General features: G+C 40.9%; 1 protein-coding gene across 1 annotated transcript; it reads right to left on the bottom strand.

Annotated features, from left to right (window-relative positions):
• Window positions 1-3,744: 3,744 nt before the first annotated feature.
• On the bottom strand, window positions 3,745-14,178 carry NRAS (NRAS proto-oncogene, GTPase). The gene is made up of 7 exons (XM_080647442.1): window positions 14,065-14,178; window positions 13,464-13,591; window positions 11,199-11,377; window positions 8,593-8,752; window positions 7,908-8,031; window positions 7,552-7,593; window positions 3,745-7,444 (listed from the first exon to the last, which is right to left on the bottom strand). Exons 2-5 carry the CDS (start codon window positions 13,572-13,574, stop codon window positions 7,912-7,914), a joined length of 570 nt encoding a protein of 189 aa, XP_080503568.1. The 5' UTR covers window positions 13,575-13,591; window positions 14,065-14,178; the 3' UTR covers window positions 3,745-7,444; window positions 7,552-7,593; window positions 7,908-7,911.
• Between the last annotated feature and the right edge of the window lie 119 nt (window positions 14,179-14,297).

The following is a 14,297-nucleotide window of genomic DNA, read 5'->3' as shown; positions in this document are numbered from 1 at the left end:
CTGAACAAAACAATCTGAACTTCAAGTTGTGTGGGAAGAGAGAGAGGGAGGCATGCTATAGGGTCCATGCAATAGTAACTGTGCTGGGCACTGTTCCAAGTTTTAAAAACACACACATATTATTTCGTCTAATTTTCACAATAGTAGTCTTTTGAGGTACTATTATTATAGAAGCTGAGACACTGTTATCTTCATGTTACAGTTGAAGAAATTCAGGAACAAGAAATTAATTTGTGCCCAGCCTGCCTGGCTCAGTGGTTGAGTGTCGACCCAGGAACCAAGAGGTCACAGTTTCCCAGTCAGGGCACATGCGGGGTTGCAGGCTTGATCCCAGTGGGGGGCGTGCAGGAGGCAGATCATTGATGTTCCTCTCTCACTGATGTTTCTATCTTTCTATCCCTCTCTCTTCCTCTCTCTCTAAAAAAATCAATTAAAAGCCCCCAAACATATTAAAAAGAAGACATGGATTTGCCCGCGGTCTCACAGCTCGGAAGTGGCGGTGGTGGGATCCCAGCCCAGGTGCTGCGGCCCCCGCTGTGGCACGTGCTGCCTCACTTTGGTGAGTTGTGCATAACCATCACTGTGCCCAGAGCAGAGGGTTCTGGATGACGTGAGGAGGCGGTATAGTGATTCCCAGCTTGATAGACGGTTGTAGGAGTAGATTGGTGAAGTCAAGGGGAACTTCAACCTCAGCTTATGAAATCTTCAAACTAAATCTTGAATGGAAGCCTCAGTGATGAAAGTGGAACTGCTCCCATTGAAGTGGGGGGGGAGGGCGGGCTGGGGAGGAAGAGCAGAGCTCCCCCACACAGACGTCCTCAAACATCTCCCTTATGACACTCCAGGGGCGTTGAGCAGCATGGTTTGAAAACTAGGGAAGCAAAGAGAGCATGAGATCTGAAATCAGAAGACCTGGGTTCAAATGTGAGATAAATACATCTATTTATAGTGGATTCAGTTTCTCATCAGTAAAACGGAGACCATTCCTGTTTTATATGGCTGTTGTGGAGGATTAAATGAGGTGAGGTATTTGAGCACTTTGAAATTGCAAAGCAATAGATAATTTCTGTTTCCACAGAGACTTGACTTGAAAAGCAGAGGCCGAAATGGCAGTGAGGCATGGGGCAGGTTCTGGTGCATTGTGGGGAGCCTGGAGTATTCTCAGAAAAACTGGGAAGGAGGTGACCCTTGGGCAGCGTCAGGAGGGCAGCAGTTGGAACACTAGGGTTAAATACGTTATGTCTCAGAGTAAACAGTGTTCTTTTCCCTTGACACAATCACCAACTTGCAACTAAGAAATTTTGTTTTAGAGATATCTTCATTGGAAGGGTGAACGAGAAACCACTGGCTATCTGGTTCACTGCTGTATGCCCAGAGCAGCGCGTGCCTAGGCGTGTAGTAGGTGCTCAGTAAAACCTGCTAAATGAATTGGGAAGAAAGGTCATAAGGAAAATTCACTGAGCCAGTGAAACAGATATGTTTTTTTAGGGCATGCGGCTATGCCTCACAGCAAGATCTGAATGTCAGAGCAGCTCCAGAACGGTGGGGCGACAGGGGCACAGGCCTTGTAATATCAGTTCATGTGCCATGTTAGTTTCATTTTGGACTTTAATATTGTCAAACCCCTCACATTTATAAAACGAGCATAAACTGAGATTTCTTTACCTAACTTTCAAAATGTATTTCAACTTCATTCCACTCATTAAAAAAAACCCACCATTCACTTCAGGGATGTTGGGTCTCAGTTGTAAATGTGAACTGATTAATTTTAAGATGTTTTAAAATAACATGTAGGTTCTCTTTCAGACCTAAATATCGATGTAATTCATTTATGTCAAGCTCCTACAGAATGTGTCATCGGTGCCAATTTTATTGCTTCCACAGCAGCCATTCTAGAAGATTGCTTTTCCTAACCTGGATAATATTTCAGGCTCCCCCATCTGAAAGACCTAATAGGCAACTGCTCAGTTCCAATCACGTCCTCCCCTTGGGCATGTAGCTGCCTCTATCTTTAGAAACATTTGATATGAACCCCCAGGATAGCAGGTGCTCGCTCTCTTTATACGCCTCCTATAAATTCATGGTAATCTGTATTTATACAGGTTTTATGCCCCCTCCGGTAGGTTAACAGGTAAACTATTTTGGTGCAAGCGTGAAGCCATGAGGACAGTCTCCAGATAAGAATGATCAGTTCACTAGGTCTACTTCCAGCTCATGAACCTGAAACTTGTGTTCCTGTTGGCACTGCAAAGGGGATCTGATATCTGCATACTGCATGTTCCTAGAGTCCCCGTCTGCTTTTATTGAGGTACAGGACCACGTTTCATGGCCCAGGGTTATTTTTAAAGCACCACAAGCATACCCTCCCCATCTGGGTTCTGGGTCTTCTCTCTGTGCTCTCAAGTCATGGAACTGGATCCTTCAGCAGCTCTGCAAAATGATCCCTAGCACAGCCTTTTGGCCCTCTTCCATGTATTTATGGATATCAAATAACGATGCAACTGTGTTGGCCTTTTAAGGACCTTCAGTATTGCTTGTGATGAGAACAGAAACCATTATTAATAGCACAGACACATAGGAGGTCCCCTCACATTCCAAATAAACAAGCTTCTTAGCTACTTTTTCATGTCTCTGCAGCTTCATTTTTTGGTAATCCTCACCCAAAAGTATTTTTCCATTGACTTTTAGAGAGAGTGGGAGAGAGAGGGAAAGACAGAAACATCGATGTGAGAGAAAATCGGTTGCCTCCTGCACGAGCCGCAACCAGGGAGCAGACTGCGACCGAGGTACAGGCCCTTGACCAGAATTGAACCTGGGACCCTTCAGCCCCCAGGCTGACGCTCTAGCCACTGAGCCAAACCAGCCAGGGCTACAGCTTCATTTTGCGGAGCACAATAGCAGCTCTTATCAGAAGAAAACAACCTTTTCTTTCTCAGATGTTGGGGGTCAAATATTGGCAGAAAATATCTGCTGTGTAGCATCAAGTGCTTGATTTAAGGGGGAAATCTGTTCTACATACACCAAGTCCATGATTGCTTCTTTTTCACATGCATTTTATACTCTTCATGGTAGCCTCCTGTAGGAACAGTACTTGTCACTTAAATTTGGTTTCCTTAAGTTCAATTCAGCCAAATAGTAACTATCACCTCCCTATTCCCCTTTTAAGGAAAAAATAAATAAATTGAAGCCTTTGGTAGAATAAACCAAGGTCCTGATAATCAGTGTTCCAGGGTTAGGTGGAGAAGCTTAAGTCTGACAGCATTCTTTTATAAACATGTCTCACTAATTAGGGTTGGGAAATCGGAGATATCCTCATTCAACTTCCCTTTTTGTAAATGAGGACACTATAGGCTGGAATAGAAAATTATAGTTGGAACCCATGTTTTCTGGCTCCTAGACCAGTGGTTGGCAAACTCATTAGTCAACAGAGCTGCAGTTTGCCGACCACTGTCCTAGACCAATGCTCTTCCAACAGTACCAAGATTGATAGACTATGCAGTAATGCAGATGGGACAAAAGATTTCCAGTGGTGGTTTTAAGCACTTCATATTAATGTGAGAGAATGTGACATTATAGCTATGAATCATTTGCTATGAATCGCCTCAAAGTAATCACTTAAAGCAGGCTTTGACATTTTATATTGAGATAAAATGAGGAACTCAGGTCTTCCAACACCGTCACATTCCAAAGTTTGAAATGAATATTAACTTTCAATAAAGGCACTTCAGTGAGGGGAAAAAGTGATAACTGAGCAAAGAACTTCCAGTTTTTATTTTTTAAACATTTGAAAAGAAAAACATTCAACCAAAATTTTAAAAATTAGATGGATTAATTTACAATAAAATAGGCAACTTAAAATATCAGCCCTTTCATTTAGGGCCAAGGAGGCCAATAGTTGCCGTTTAAACAGCAGAATTGCACAATCAATCATTTGACCTATATTTGATGGCACAGAAATATAAAAGTCACACAACAGCCATTGAGATCCCTTCCCTCCAGAGTAGAAGTCATACAGTTGCTTCTTAGGTCAGTACTTAGGCTTTTAAAAATCACCAGTTATATTTGAAATATATCTACAACTACTTGGATAACAAGAACACTTTTCAAACAATTCTCGTAGGGAACACCTTCAAATAATTGTGGCACACTGGACTGCTTAAAGAAACAGCAAAGATGTAAAACAATGTACAAAGTTACAGTCCCTTGTTTATGAAAACAACCCAAATAAAATATTTCCCCTAATTAATAATCCTGTTTCTTGTAACCTGTTAGCAGAGATGAATTACAAGAAGCAGAGCGCACCAGTTTTTGGTTCTTTGTTGTAGCTGCCAGCTTAAGAGTTCATGACTGTAAATGTAAAACAAAATATGATTATGCTCAACAATTCTGAAATGGGAAAAAACGAAATAGCTCTTTAAAGTGTTTCTCTATTCTTGATTTCAAGTCAAGACAAAAAATTCACAGCAGTTTAAAGGACGATGAACAGACTGAACAAGGGGCCCACGAAAATACATATTGAGAACAATTTTACCCATTTCACTCCTAAAGTGAAAACTGTAACAAGTATGATACTGTATTACCTACTAACATTCTATCGTAAGCTGTTGGAGCAAATACAGCACTTAACAGGTTAGGCGTGGTGGCCTTTAGACAGAACATCATATTTTCACACTCTTGAACGTGCAAGCTTTAAAAAACAAAGTAATGTGTAATTTACAACAGCTGGCCAGGCACTTAACTTGGGGAGAGAGACTTTCAGATGTTGAGGTAAATTAGAATTGTTTTCAGCAATTACAAACATACTCTAAACACCGCACTTTATACCACACTAACTGAAGCTTTTCAGCACTGAACTGTAACTTTGTCACTCTGTTGTGCCAAAATTCATACCTAAATGTAACTTCTTAAGAAGCTATTAAAAGAACATTTTCAAGTCTGATTTTTGGCCCCATTTAGATACTTCTGTGCTTACAACATACTTGAGAGAATGATAAGGTACATACAAGGGCTATGGGTACAAGAGCCCCCAATCAGATCTCCTTCCCCCTAATCTGACATTAGAAAAAAGAGTCATACTGTCAGTAACATACACAAGAGGAGGAAGAGGGAGACAAGGACAAATGAGGGCAACTGAGGTGACAAGCCTCAATCCAGCCTCAAGAAAAAGGACAAAGTGCCTGCCTGGCCAGTGTGGCACAGTGGTTGAGCCTTGACCTATGAACCAGGAAGTCAGTTCAATTCCCAGTCAGGGCACATGCCTGGGGTTGTGGGCACGGTCCCAAGTAAGGGGCTTGCAGGAGGCAGCCAATTGATGATTCTCTCATCATTGATGTATCTCTCTCTCCCTCTCCCTTCCTCTCTAAAATCAATAAACATGTATTAGAAAGAGAAAAATGACAGAGCAACGCTCCAAAAGCAGCAGCAAGTTCCTGCTACCAGGTGTCAACAGCACTGTGAAAACTCAGAACGAACTCCGAGGAGCACGGCTCGCTGAGTTCATTAAGCTCTGGACACAGAATAGAGTTTTTCCTCTCTTCTGACTTCATTTCAAGGCAATGTGAAGTTTGCTTAATAGGTGAAAATTCATATTAGAAGACAGAGGACCTCAGTAAGTATTTACATATTGAAAGACCAGAGCAAAAAGTGACCATTTTGGAACTAGGCTTTTATCAAAAGTTACCTAAGTCTATTTTTCATTAGAATTATCAGGATATTATTTGCAAATGGAAAAGCCAAGTTTCCCAAATCCTCAAAACTAACAATTAATTATGGTTTCCATTCCTTTCTTAACAGCAATTCCAATTCAACGGCTTCTTGCTCGGAGCACTCTCAGCTTCTGTTAGCTCGTATGCAGACTAACTCATCAACACCTCGTCTTAAACTCTTCAAAAAACATTATGAGTAAAGGAAATTTTAAAACATTTTGATCGGAGGTACCCTCATTCTAAAAAACATAATGACAAAAAATATTGGCTTCATTTAGTTTCCAGGTGGCTAAAAAAGTAGACACTTTGTTTATGAAGACTGCTAAGCTGACCCTCCTCAGGGTACCCAGCTTTTCCCGTCATGATAAAGGACTTGTGTGAACTGACCTTTCCGTGCCTTGCAGGGTAACAGCATGCATTCGGCAAACTACCAGCCGGGGTTACGGGTGCAAGGAGCAAACGGGGAAGAGTTGCTCCCTCTGTGATGCTAACAGGCTTGCTCAAGTTTTGAAGCGGTAACCCTGGTCCATTTAGCACCATGCTTTACTCAACTGAGATAATGAATCAAACTGCAGTTGCTATGGGTGAGGGATGGAGGGTGGGGGGAAAAGGTGACTGAGGGCCATTATATACATCACTAAGATACCAAGGTATGTACTGAAAATGTGTCTGTTAATATATTATGTCTGAGGCTTGAAAATCATTGATCACAATATTAAATAAACAGCATCAAATGTTTACAAGTTTGCACACCTATAAATGTAGAGCTTTCTGATAGAACCCAAATTTAAATACAAACGGAAGTTCATTGAACATCAGATTACCAGTAAGCTAGAAGAAACAAATGACATACATTTCATAGTTAGTAACCTACAAAAAAAAAGTGGAGCACAGGTAAAAAAATAAGTGAAATATAATTGTTTCCAGTTTCATCTTTCTCTTGGGAGAACCTAAAAACAGGTCAAAGCCAACTTCGTGTAGGGAAAAAATGGCATCTGCTACTGTATTGGCACATCTTTTCCTCAAAGGCAGACAGTTCACAGACATCACTCAGACATTCATTTGCACATGTAATGGTTGTTGAAACATCCACTCCACTGAAGTGTACAAACCACTTCTAGGAAAAAGGCACTTCATTGTGAAAGTTACATTTAATTGCATGAAAGTCGAGAAGAGGAAGAGAGACTCCAAAGTCTGTATTCACCTTTGTGTTTACGAATACAGAGCAGATGCCAGTTTATGGAGTATAGCCGATAACATTATAAACAAACAATTACCAACACCAACAAACACCAACATTAACTATATTCTCAGCAAAACAGTAATTTCTGACATTTTCCCCCAAAAGCAATATAGTTCCAAGTTCAACAGTAAAAAGAAAAAAAGATAATCACCAGCAGTTGCTACATTAGAGCTCAAGACATTGTTTTCTACAGAATTTCATGTCTATAGTTTGGTTCTCTGTTTCAGAGCATGAGTTGCTTTTCAGATGTAAAACCTGGGGTGGCAGAAGTGTTTGGGGAGAACCCAGAGTGGAAAAACATTGGGGAGTAACAAGAGGTTCATTTCTCTGGCCAGACAACCAAGTGAGGAGGTAGTTATTCTGAGATTTCTCAGATGGAGAACATGGTACTGATCTACAGAGAGTTGGGAAGTAGCAGGAGCTCCTCTGAGACTGAGACAGCAACAGGAATACTGGTTTCTCCTCCAGGGAAGTCAGGACCAGGGCGTCAGTGCAGCTGAAACGAGACGGAACATGCGTGTAAATGTCACCAGAGAGTGTAAGAAACACAACGTGAAGAAATTAGTAGGAATGATAACCCATTCACTTCCAAACGTGTCCTACCTGGACAGTGGCTCTTTTCTGATGCTAGAACTTTAAAAGTATCTATAAGAAAAGAAGACACACCATATCATTATCATCTAGTTTTAATGTAGTGATTCCTGGTCAGTACCAAGAATGTGGTATTCATACATTTCATAAATAATGTCTTCTAATTTCTAACATTATTGACAATGTGACCATGTCTGTAAAATAATGTTTAAAAAATAGGTTAAACCTCAATACTCTCAGGAAGGGCATCGTAAGGAAAACATTTTATAGTTGTGAGAAATTATCAGGTAAATTACAACATAAAAAATAATAGCAACACTCCTCCCAACTGCCTGATTCGTCATTATGCCCAGAGACCACATGCTCACCTTGTTACATCACCACACAAGGCAGCCCCATGCAACCTTGAGTCCCATCATCACTGCTGTTGAGTTTTTTCATTCGGTACTGACGTATTTCTCTTACCAGTGTGTAAAAGGCATCTTCAACACCCTTTAAAAGAAAATGAAAAGACAGCCTAAAAGACACAATCCAAGGTGTAAGGTCTCTCTCACATCTTTATGTGGATTTAGAATTCCAATTATTAAATCATTAGCTGATAAAATAGGGTGGCGTAGAAAGAGGACACTGAATTTAGCATTTCTACTGAATCACATTAAGAGGCTGATATACAAATGGCACATTTTGCAAAAATAACATTCCAGCAAAGGAAAACTGGTAATGTGGGACATACAGAACTACCTGATGTAAAGATTCCATTCAGAAGAACTTAAACTCTAAACAGTGGCTAGTGTTGATGGAAAAAAGACTAATGCTTATAAGTATCTTTAATCAAAGGTCTTCATTTTAGTACTATTTGTGCATGTTAATGCAGGAGTATAAATGTCACACTAGGATATTAACAAGTTCATTTTGGGTTTAAAGCAAAGATGAAAATAGAACACTATTAAAAATCTGTAACAACAAAGAATGTGGACCACATCTCTAGGAAAGAATCAATCAAACTTCTCTGCCTTCGACAAACCCGTGCCAGGTGCTGGGAGCTGACTCTACCTGTCTGGTCTTGGCTGAGGTTTCAATGAATGGAATCCCGTAACTCTTGGCCAGTTCATGGGCTTGTTTTGTGTCAACTGTCCTTGTTGGTAAATCACACTTGTTTCCTACTAGCACCATCGGTACATCATCTGAGTCCTTCACTCGCTTAATCTGTTCCCTAAAAAAAAAGGAATATGATGTAAGAATAAGCCTTTTGGAAGGAATGAACAGCTAAAGCAAAAGAAACCTAGCAAGTTTTATCTAGCCTATAGCTTCTAGTAGTGAAGTTTCACTTTTATCTAGCCTATAGCTTCTAGTAGTGAGTTTCTCTCCCCGGACCCTCTACTATCTATAAAAGACCTTACATGATGAGACTGGTTTAGGCTTGATTCAGCAGCCACAGGAAAGCCAAGTACCAGTTCACCTTCTAGTGGAAATGGATGGTTCGTCTACTTCAACATGTCCTTATTAGGCTCCTTGATTCTCCAGAGCTTGGCTCTGGATTTAATTGGCAACTCCGAATCGCACTCTAGATTAAGATCCGAAGTGCACAAAGTAAAGTTCACCGCCTCTAAATAACTTAAGGTTCCCTTGAGAGTGATGGTATTTAATGGAAGACAGTCTATCCACTTCTCTAAATGGGTGGTGTCCAAATATTTCCTTCAAACAAAATTATAGCTGGGAGTCAAGATATAAAACAGAAAACACCAGAACTGCTCTTATGAAAGGTTCTGGAACTCCCAACTGACAGCACTTCCTTCAGTGACATTTAAGACACGGAGCCGTTTGGAAATGAATGCTCTAGATTCTCTTGACCAACACTGTCCAGTAGGACTTCTTACTATGATGGAAATGTTCTACATCTGTCACGTCCAACTATATCCACTAGTTCCATGTAGCTATTTAACACTGAGTCGGTGGGTACTATGGCCAAGGAACTGATTTTTCAATTTTATTTAATTTTAGTTAACTGAAATAACCACACACTGCACAGCACTGCTTTGGACTCTACGCTTGGATTACATACAAAGCCATGCACCTGAAATGCACGACAGTGGGGGTAATGGCAGGAGCCTATGCTAAGGGATAATGTAAGATAGCCTAAAAAGAAAAATAACTTCTAGAAATTCAGCAAATATTAGATGCTTGTTAAGTGCTGGGCATTTTTAAAAAAATATTTTTATTGATTTCGGAGAGGAAGGGAGAGAGAGTGAGAGATAGAAACATCCACGATGAGAGAGAATCATGAATCGGCTGCCTCCTGCATGCCCCACACTGGGGATCGAGCCTGCAACCTGGGCATGTGCCCTTGACCGGAATCGAACCGGGGACCCTTCAGTCCACAGGCTGACACTCTAACCACTTAGCCACACCAGCCAGGGCAGTGCTAAGCATTTTATTAAGTACCGCTATTATTTCCAGAGAGGAAGTGGAAGACAGTAGAGCAGGGTTAGGAGAAAAAAGCCCCGAATTCAGTTTGGGACTAGTTTGCTCCTGTGAGCAGACTTCTTCATACGGACAGGGCAGAAGCCAGGACTCAAGGTTGTAGGCACAACAGTTGCACAGGCTTTACTATGTGTGCAACACTGTTCTGAATGACTTAATTTTTATCGATTTATTTCATTTTCACAACTCCTGGCAGATATTATAACTTCCATTTTATAGATAAGGAAACTGAGGCACAGAGATTTAGTAGTTTGCCCCAAAGTCTCATGGCTAATAGATGATGGAGCCAAGTTTCAACCCAGGCATCTATATTCTTAACCATTACATTATTCTGCTTAAAGAATATGGAGTGCCCAGCTGGTGTGGCTCAGTGGTTGAGCGTCCACCCCATGAACCAAGAGGTCCCGGTTTGATTCCAGGTCAGGGCACATGCCTGGGTTGTGGGCTCGATCCCAATGGGGGGTGCGCAGGACGTAGCCAATCAATGTGTCTCTCTAATCGATGTTTCTATCTCTCTCTCCCTGTCTCTGAAATCAATAAAAAATCAAAATACAAAAAAAAAAAATATTTTAAAAAATAATAATATGGAGCTAAGAAAAGGAGCCTTGGAGTTTTTTGTTCCTGGCTCTGCTACTAACAGTCAAGACTCCAAAAACCTAATAAACTACCTTCTGTACCCTATTTCTGATTCTGTAAAATCAGAATGTTGTTTTCATTTTTATGGTCCAATTGAGCTTTGAAACTTTATGGTTTTACAGAGAAAGACAATGTTTACATACCTTTGCCCAGCTTTCCTCTTTAGCTACTACTGGCCATCTTGTTTCTTCCTATCATGATCTCTATTACTTACTGAACAATATTTCTCAGGCATCTTCCTCTCTGAAATTCCTTTGTGATCTAATAACACCTCTAGTTTGGAATCACTCCCACTAGCAAGCTTCCCTGATATACTATTACACATTCTAGCCATGGCATATTACATAAAATAAATTCCAGCATTAACTTTTAGCAACCCCAGATTCTCAATGTCAAATGAAAACCAACTCTTCTTGTAATGAAAAAAGCTGTATCTTTCCTAGTGTGGCATCCTCACACACACAACCCCGGTCCCCCACAACAAAGCTTCAGAACAAAGCTTAAAGATCATCCTTTCAGAAAAAAAATAACGCTCTTAGTACCTGTAGAGGTTAATATCGGCAAATGACTTGCTATTATTGATGGCGAATACACAGAGGAAGCCTTCCCCTGTCCTCATGTATTGGTCCCTCATGGCACTGTACTCCTCTTGTCCAGCTGTATCCAGTATATCCAATAGACAGGTTTCACCATCAATAACCACCTGTTTTCGGTAAGAATCCTGGGGGGAAGGGGAAGAGGGAGATTCTACTTTTACTAAAAATCACAGGAAATGCAATGCTACTGCCAAGGTTAAACAAGCTCCTACCCAAGTCCATTTCTCTCTCTCTGGTTTGTCCCTCAAACTGCTAATATGTAATCACAAACAAAATACTTAATCAGGTGTGATCTAATAACACCTCTAGTTTGGAATCACTCCCACTAGCAAGCTTCCCTGATATACTATTACACATTCCAGATCCTATAAGCCTGCAGAAAGGAAAATGTGAACACTCAGTTCCTAGAAAAGGTGAACAAATGTGGTCATTCAAAAGGCAGCTCTACTGCAATTAGACTAGGGCTAGTCACAGTGCATTTCACTAAGGTGTGCACTGAACGTTTCTTATTTGAGTTGTTTATTGTACATTTAAAATTCCAACCTCCACCAATTTATAACTTGGCCCTGGTTACAGTGCCGCTTGTGTTTCTGACTAAACACAAATACTTTTTATTTCAAACAAAGTCACAATACCAAATTATTTTTTCTTATCATGACAGATTGTACCTTTGGGAAATAATCCTCAATCAATTTCCTAAAGGTTACAAATAAGATATAGATATAATTCATTCCTTAAGTAGATCATATAAAAACATACTTTCAATTGGGCTTGAAGGCAGACATTTTACTTGTATTTTAATACTTAAGTCCTGGGAATGCAAGTCAAATAAAATAACCTCCCCACATTTAGTAAAAAATCTGGCTTCAAAAACAGAATTCAACCTAATTTCCCAGCCCATTTAATCAGTTAGTTCCTTTGTAACTCACTTTATTGCAGGACTGTACTTTCAAATTAAATAAAATTCACATCACCAAAATTTCTTAGAGCATGAAACATAGTTAAGTGTCTGTTCTAAGATGAGCAAAATAAAAATTATGAAGATAGGTTTTAGTCAAACTATTTTATGATATGTAAGTCAGAGAAGTGGTTATCTCCTGGCAGGGTAAGAGAGTTTACTGACTGAAAAGGGCATTTGAGAACTCCCTGGGGCACAGGAAATAGTATATTTTTTAATCTGAGTGGTGGTTATTATATAAGTATATATATGTTTAAAAAGTCACCGAGCTGTAGATATAACATTTACGTATTTTACTGTATGTAAATTACCCAGCAATAACTAAAACTCTGAAAAATATTAAAAGGTTCTAACTATTAACACTGAATCTGTTAAGCCTAAAATAAAGTTTTGCAAAGAACTAATGGATAATTTTTAATAAGGCTATATTAGAGTTAGCTTGCATTAAACACCCAGTGACTGAGTGGTAGAAAGACCAGGGTGTGGATTAAAATACAATAGTCTCTAGAGTTGCACATTTCTAAATTGAATAAAATTACAAGGCCCTTTACTGAAAGGGATTATTTTGCCACTCATTGAAGCTAATCTTTAACATGAACTCCCACAAAAACAATAGGATCTTTAAATAAGTACTATTTATCCAGTGCTTTACCATTCACAAAAAATTTAAACACATTTGACTCTTCACTTCATCCCTGTGTGGTAGGCAGGACAAGCTTCTGGTAATTTAACAGATGAAGAAAATGAGGCGGAGAGAGTAAGTGATTTGCTCATTATCACATAACTAAACAAAATGCAAACAGGGGCTGAAATCCCGAGCATCCCACAGTCTTGGCTGCTTCAACGAACTAAGAAATTAAAATTGCAGAACCACCAGATCTCTGAATCCTTGATCTCCATCCTGCTATATTATTCATCCTGCTATGTTATTCAGACAGTCGCTCTACCAATGGCCTGTGCTTCTTTTAAAATAGAGGTGTCATATATGAAGAAATTACATGAGTTCAACACTTGCAAATGAGTTTGCAAGTTTACAGAACTGTTAAAACTGTAACTTTTTAGAAAATCGTCAGCAGCTCATAAAAATGAACTCTTTTCCACAAACATGGAAAGCTTTACTTATTGTATTACTGAACGCAGTACCCAAAATAACTTTCCACTTTCTTTCCTCATTATTCCCTTAGCTAAAGGGTAAGGGCGAGGGTAAACGGAAGGAAAAGAGAGAGGGGCAGCGGACTACCGCTGGGCCTCACCTCTATGGTGGGATCATATTCATCTACAAAGTGGTTCTGGATTAGCTGGATTGTCAGCGCGCTTTTCCCAACACCACCTGCTCCAACCACCACCAGTTTGTACTCAGTCATTTCACACCAGCAAGAACCTGTGGAAAAGCAGCAATTAGGGTTAATTGGAGAGCCACCTCTACAATACTTCAAAGCTTTCTATAATCAATAGTGGCTAAAACCGGAGTTTGAAATGTATCGGTCCCACTTGGTTCTCAGTGATTCAGGAATGCAAACACAAGTGACTGTGGGTCTCAGAATGCTGAATTACAGTCTTCTAGCTACCCCCACCTCATCTATTTTCAACAGTCCGTGGGCCCCGCCCTCGGCCTAGGGTGAAGGAGCCCCCTTCCTGCTCCTCTCGCAAGGCTGCTCAGCTGTGGCAGGCTGCCGTCAGGCCGTCCTTCCCTTCCAGTTCCCCCACCTGTCTCCAAAGATCTCCCCCGTAGGGCTCAAAACCAAGGACCCCCGCCCAAGGCCTTTGTCTCCTGCTCGCAGATTCCGCTCGATGCCGTCAATAAGCAGACGCCTGCAAGCTCTAAGCCCAACGCTACACACGCCGGAGGCTCACCTCAAGCTCCGGTGCCTCCGCTGCGGACGGGTTTAGGATCACCACCAGGAAAAATGTTGGAGACCCCGGAACCGCCATGAACAGCCCCCACCAGGGAGCGGCACTTCCGGCCCCGCCCGCTACGTAATCAGTCGGCGCCCCGGGCGCCCGAGTCCCCGCCCCGGCCACGTGGGCCTCCGACCCGGGAGTCAAACTGCTGGCCGCACCCAAACCCGCCCCTCCCACTCAGGACA

This window comes from Plecotus auritus (genome assembly GCF_963455305.1).
Source record: "Plecotus auritus genome assembly, chromosome: 12".
NCBI classification, from domain to species: Eukaryota; Metazoa; Chordata; class Mammalia; order Chiroptera; family Vespertilionidae; genus Plecotus; species Plecotus auritus.
This window is presented reverse-complemented; position numbering and strand designations above follow the sequence as displayed.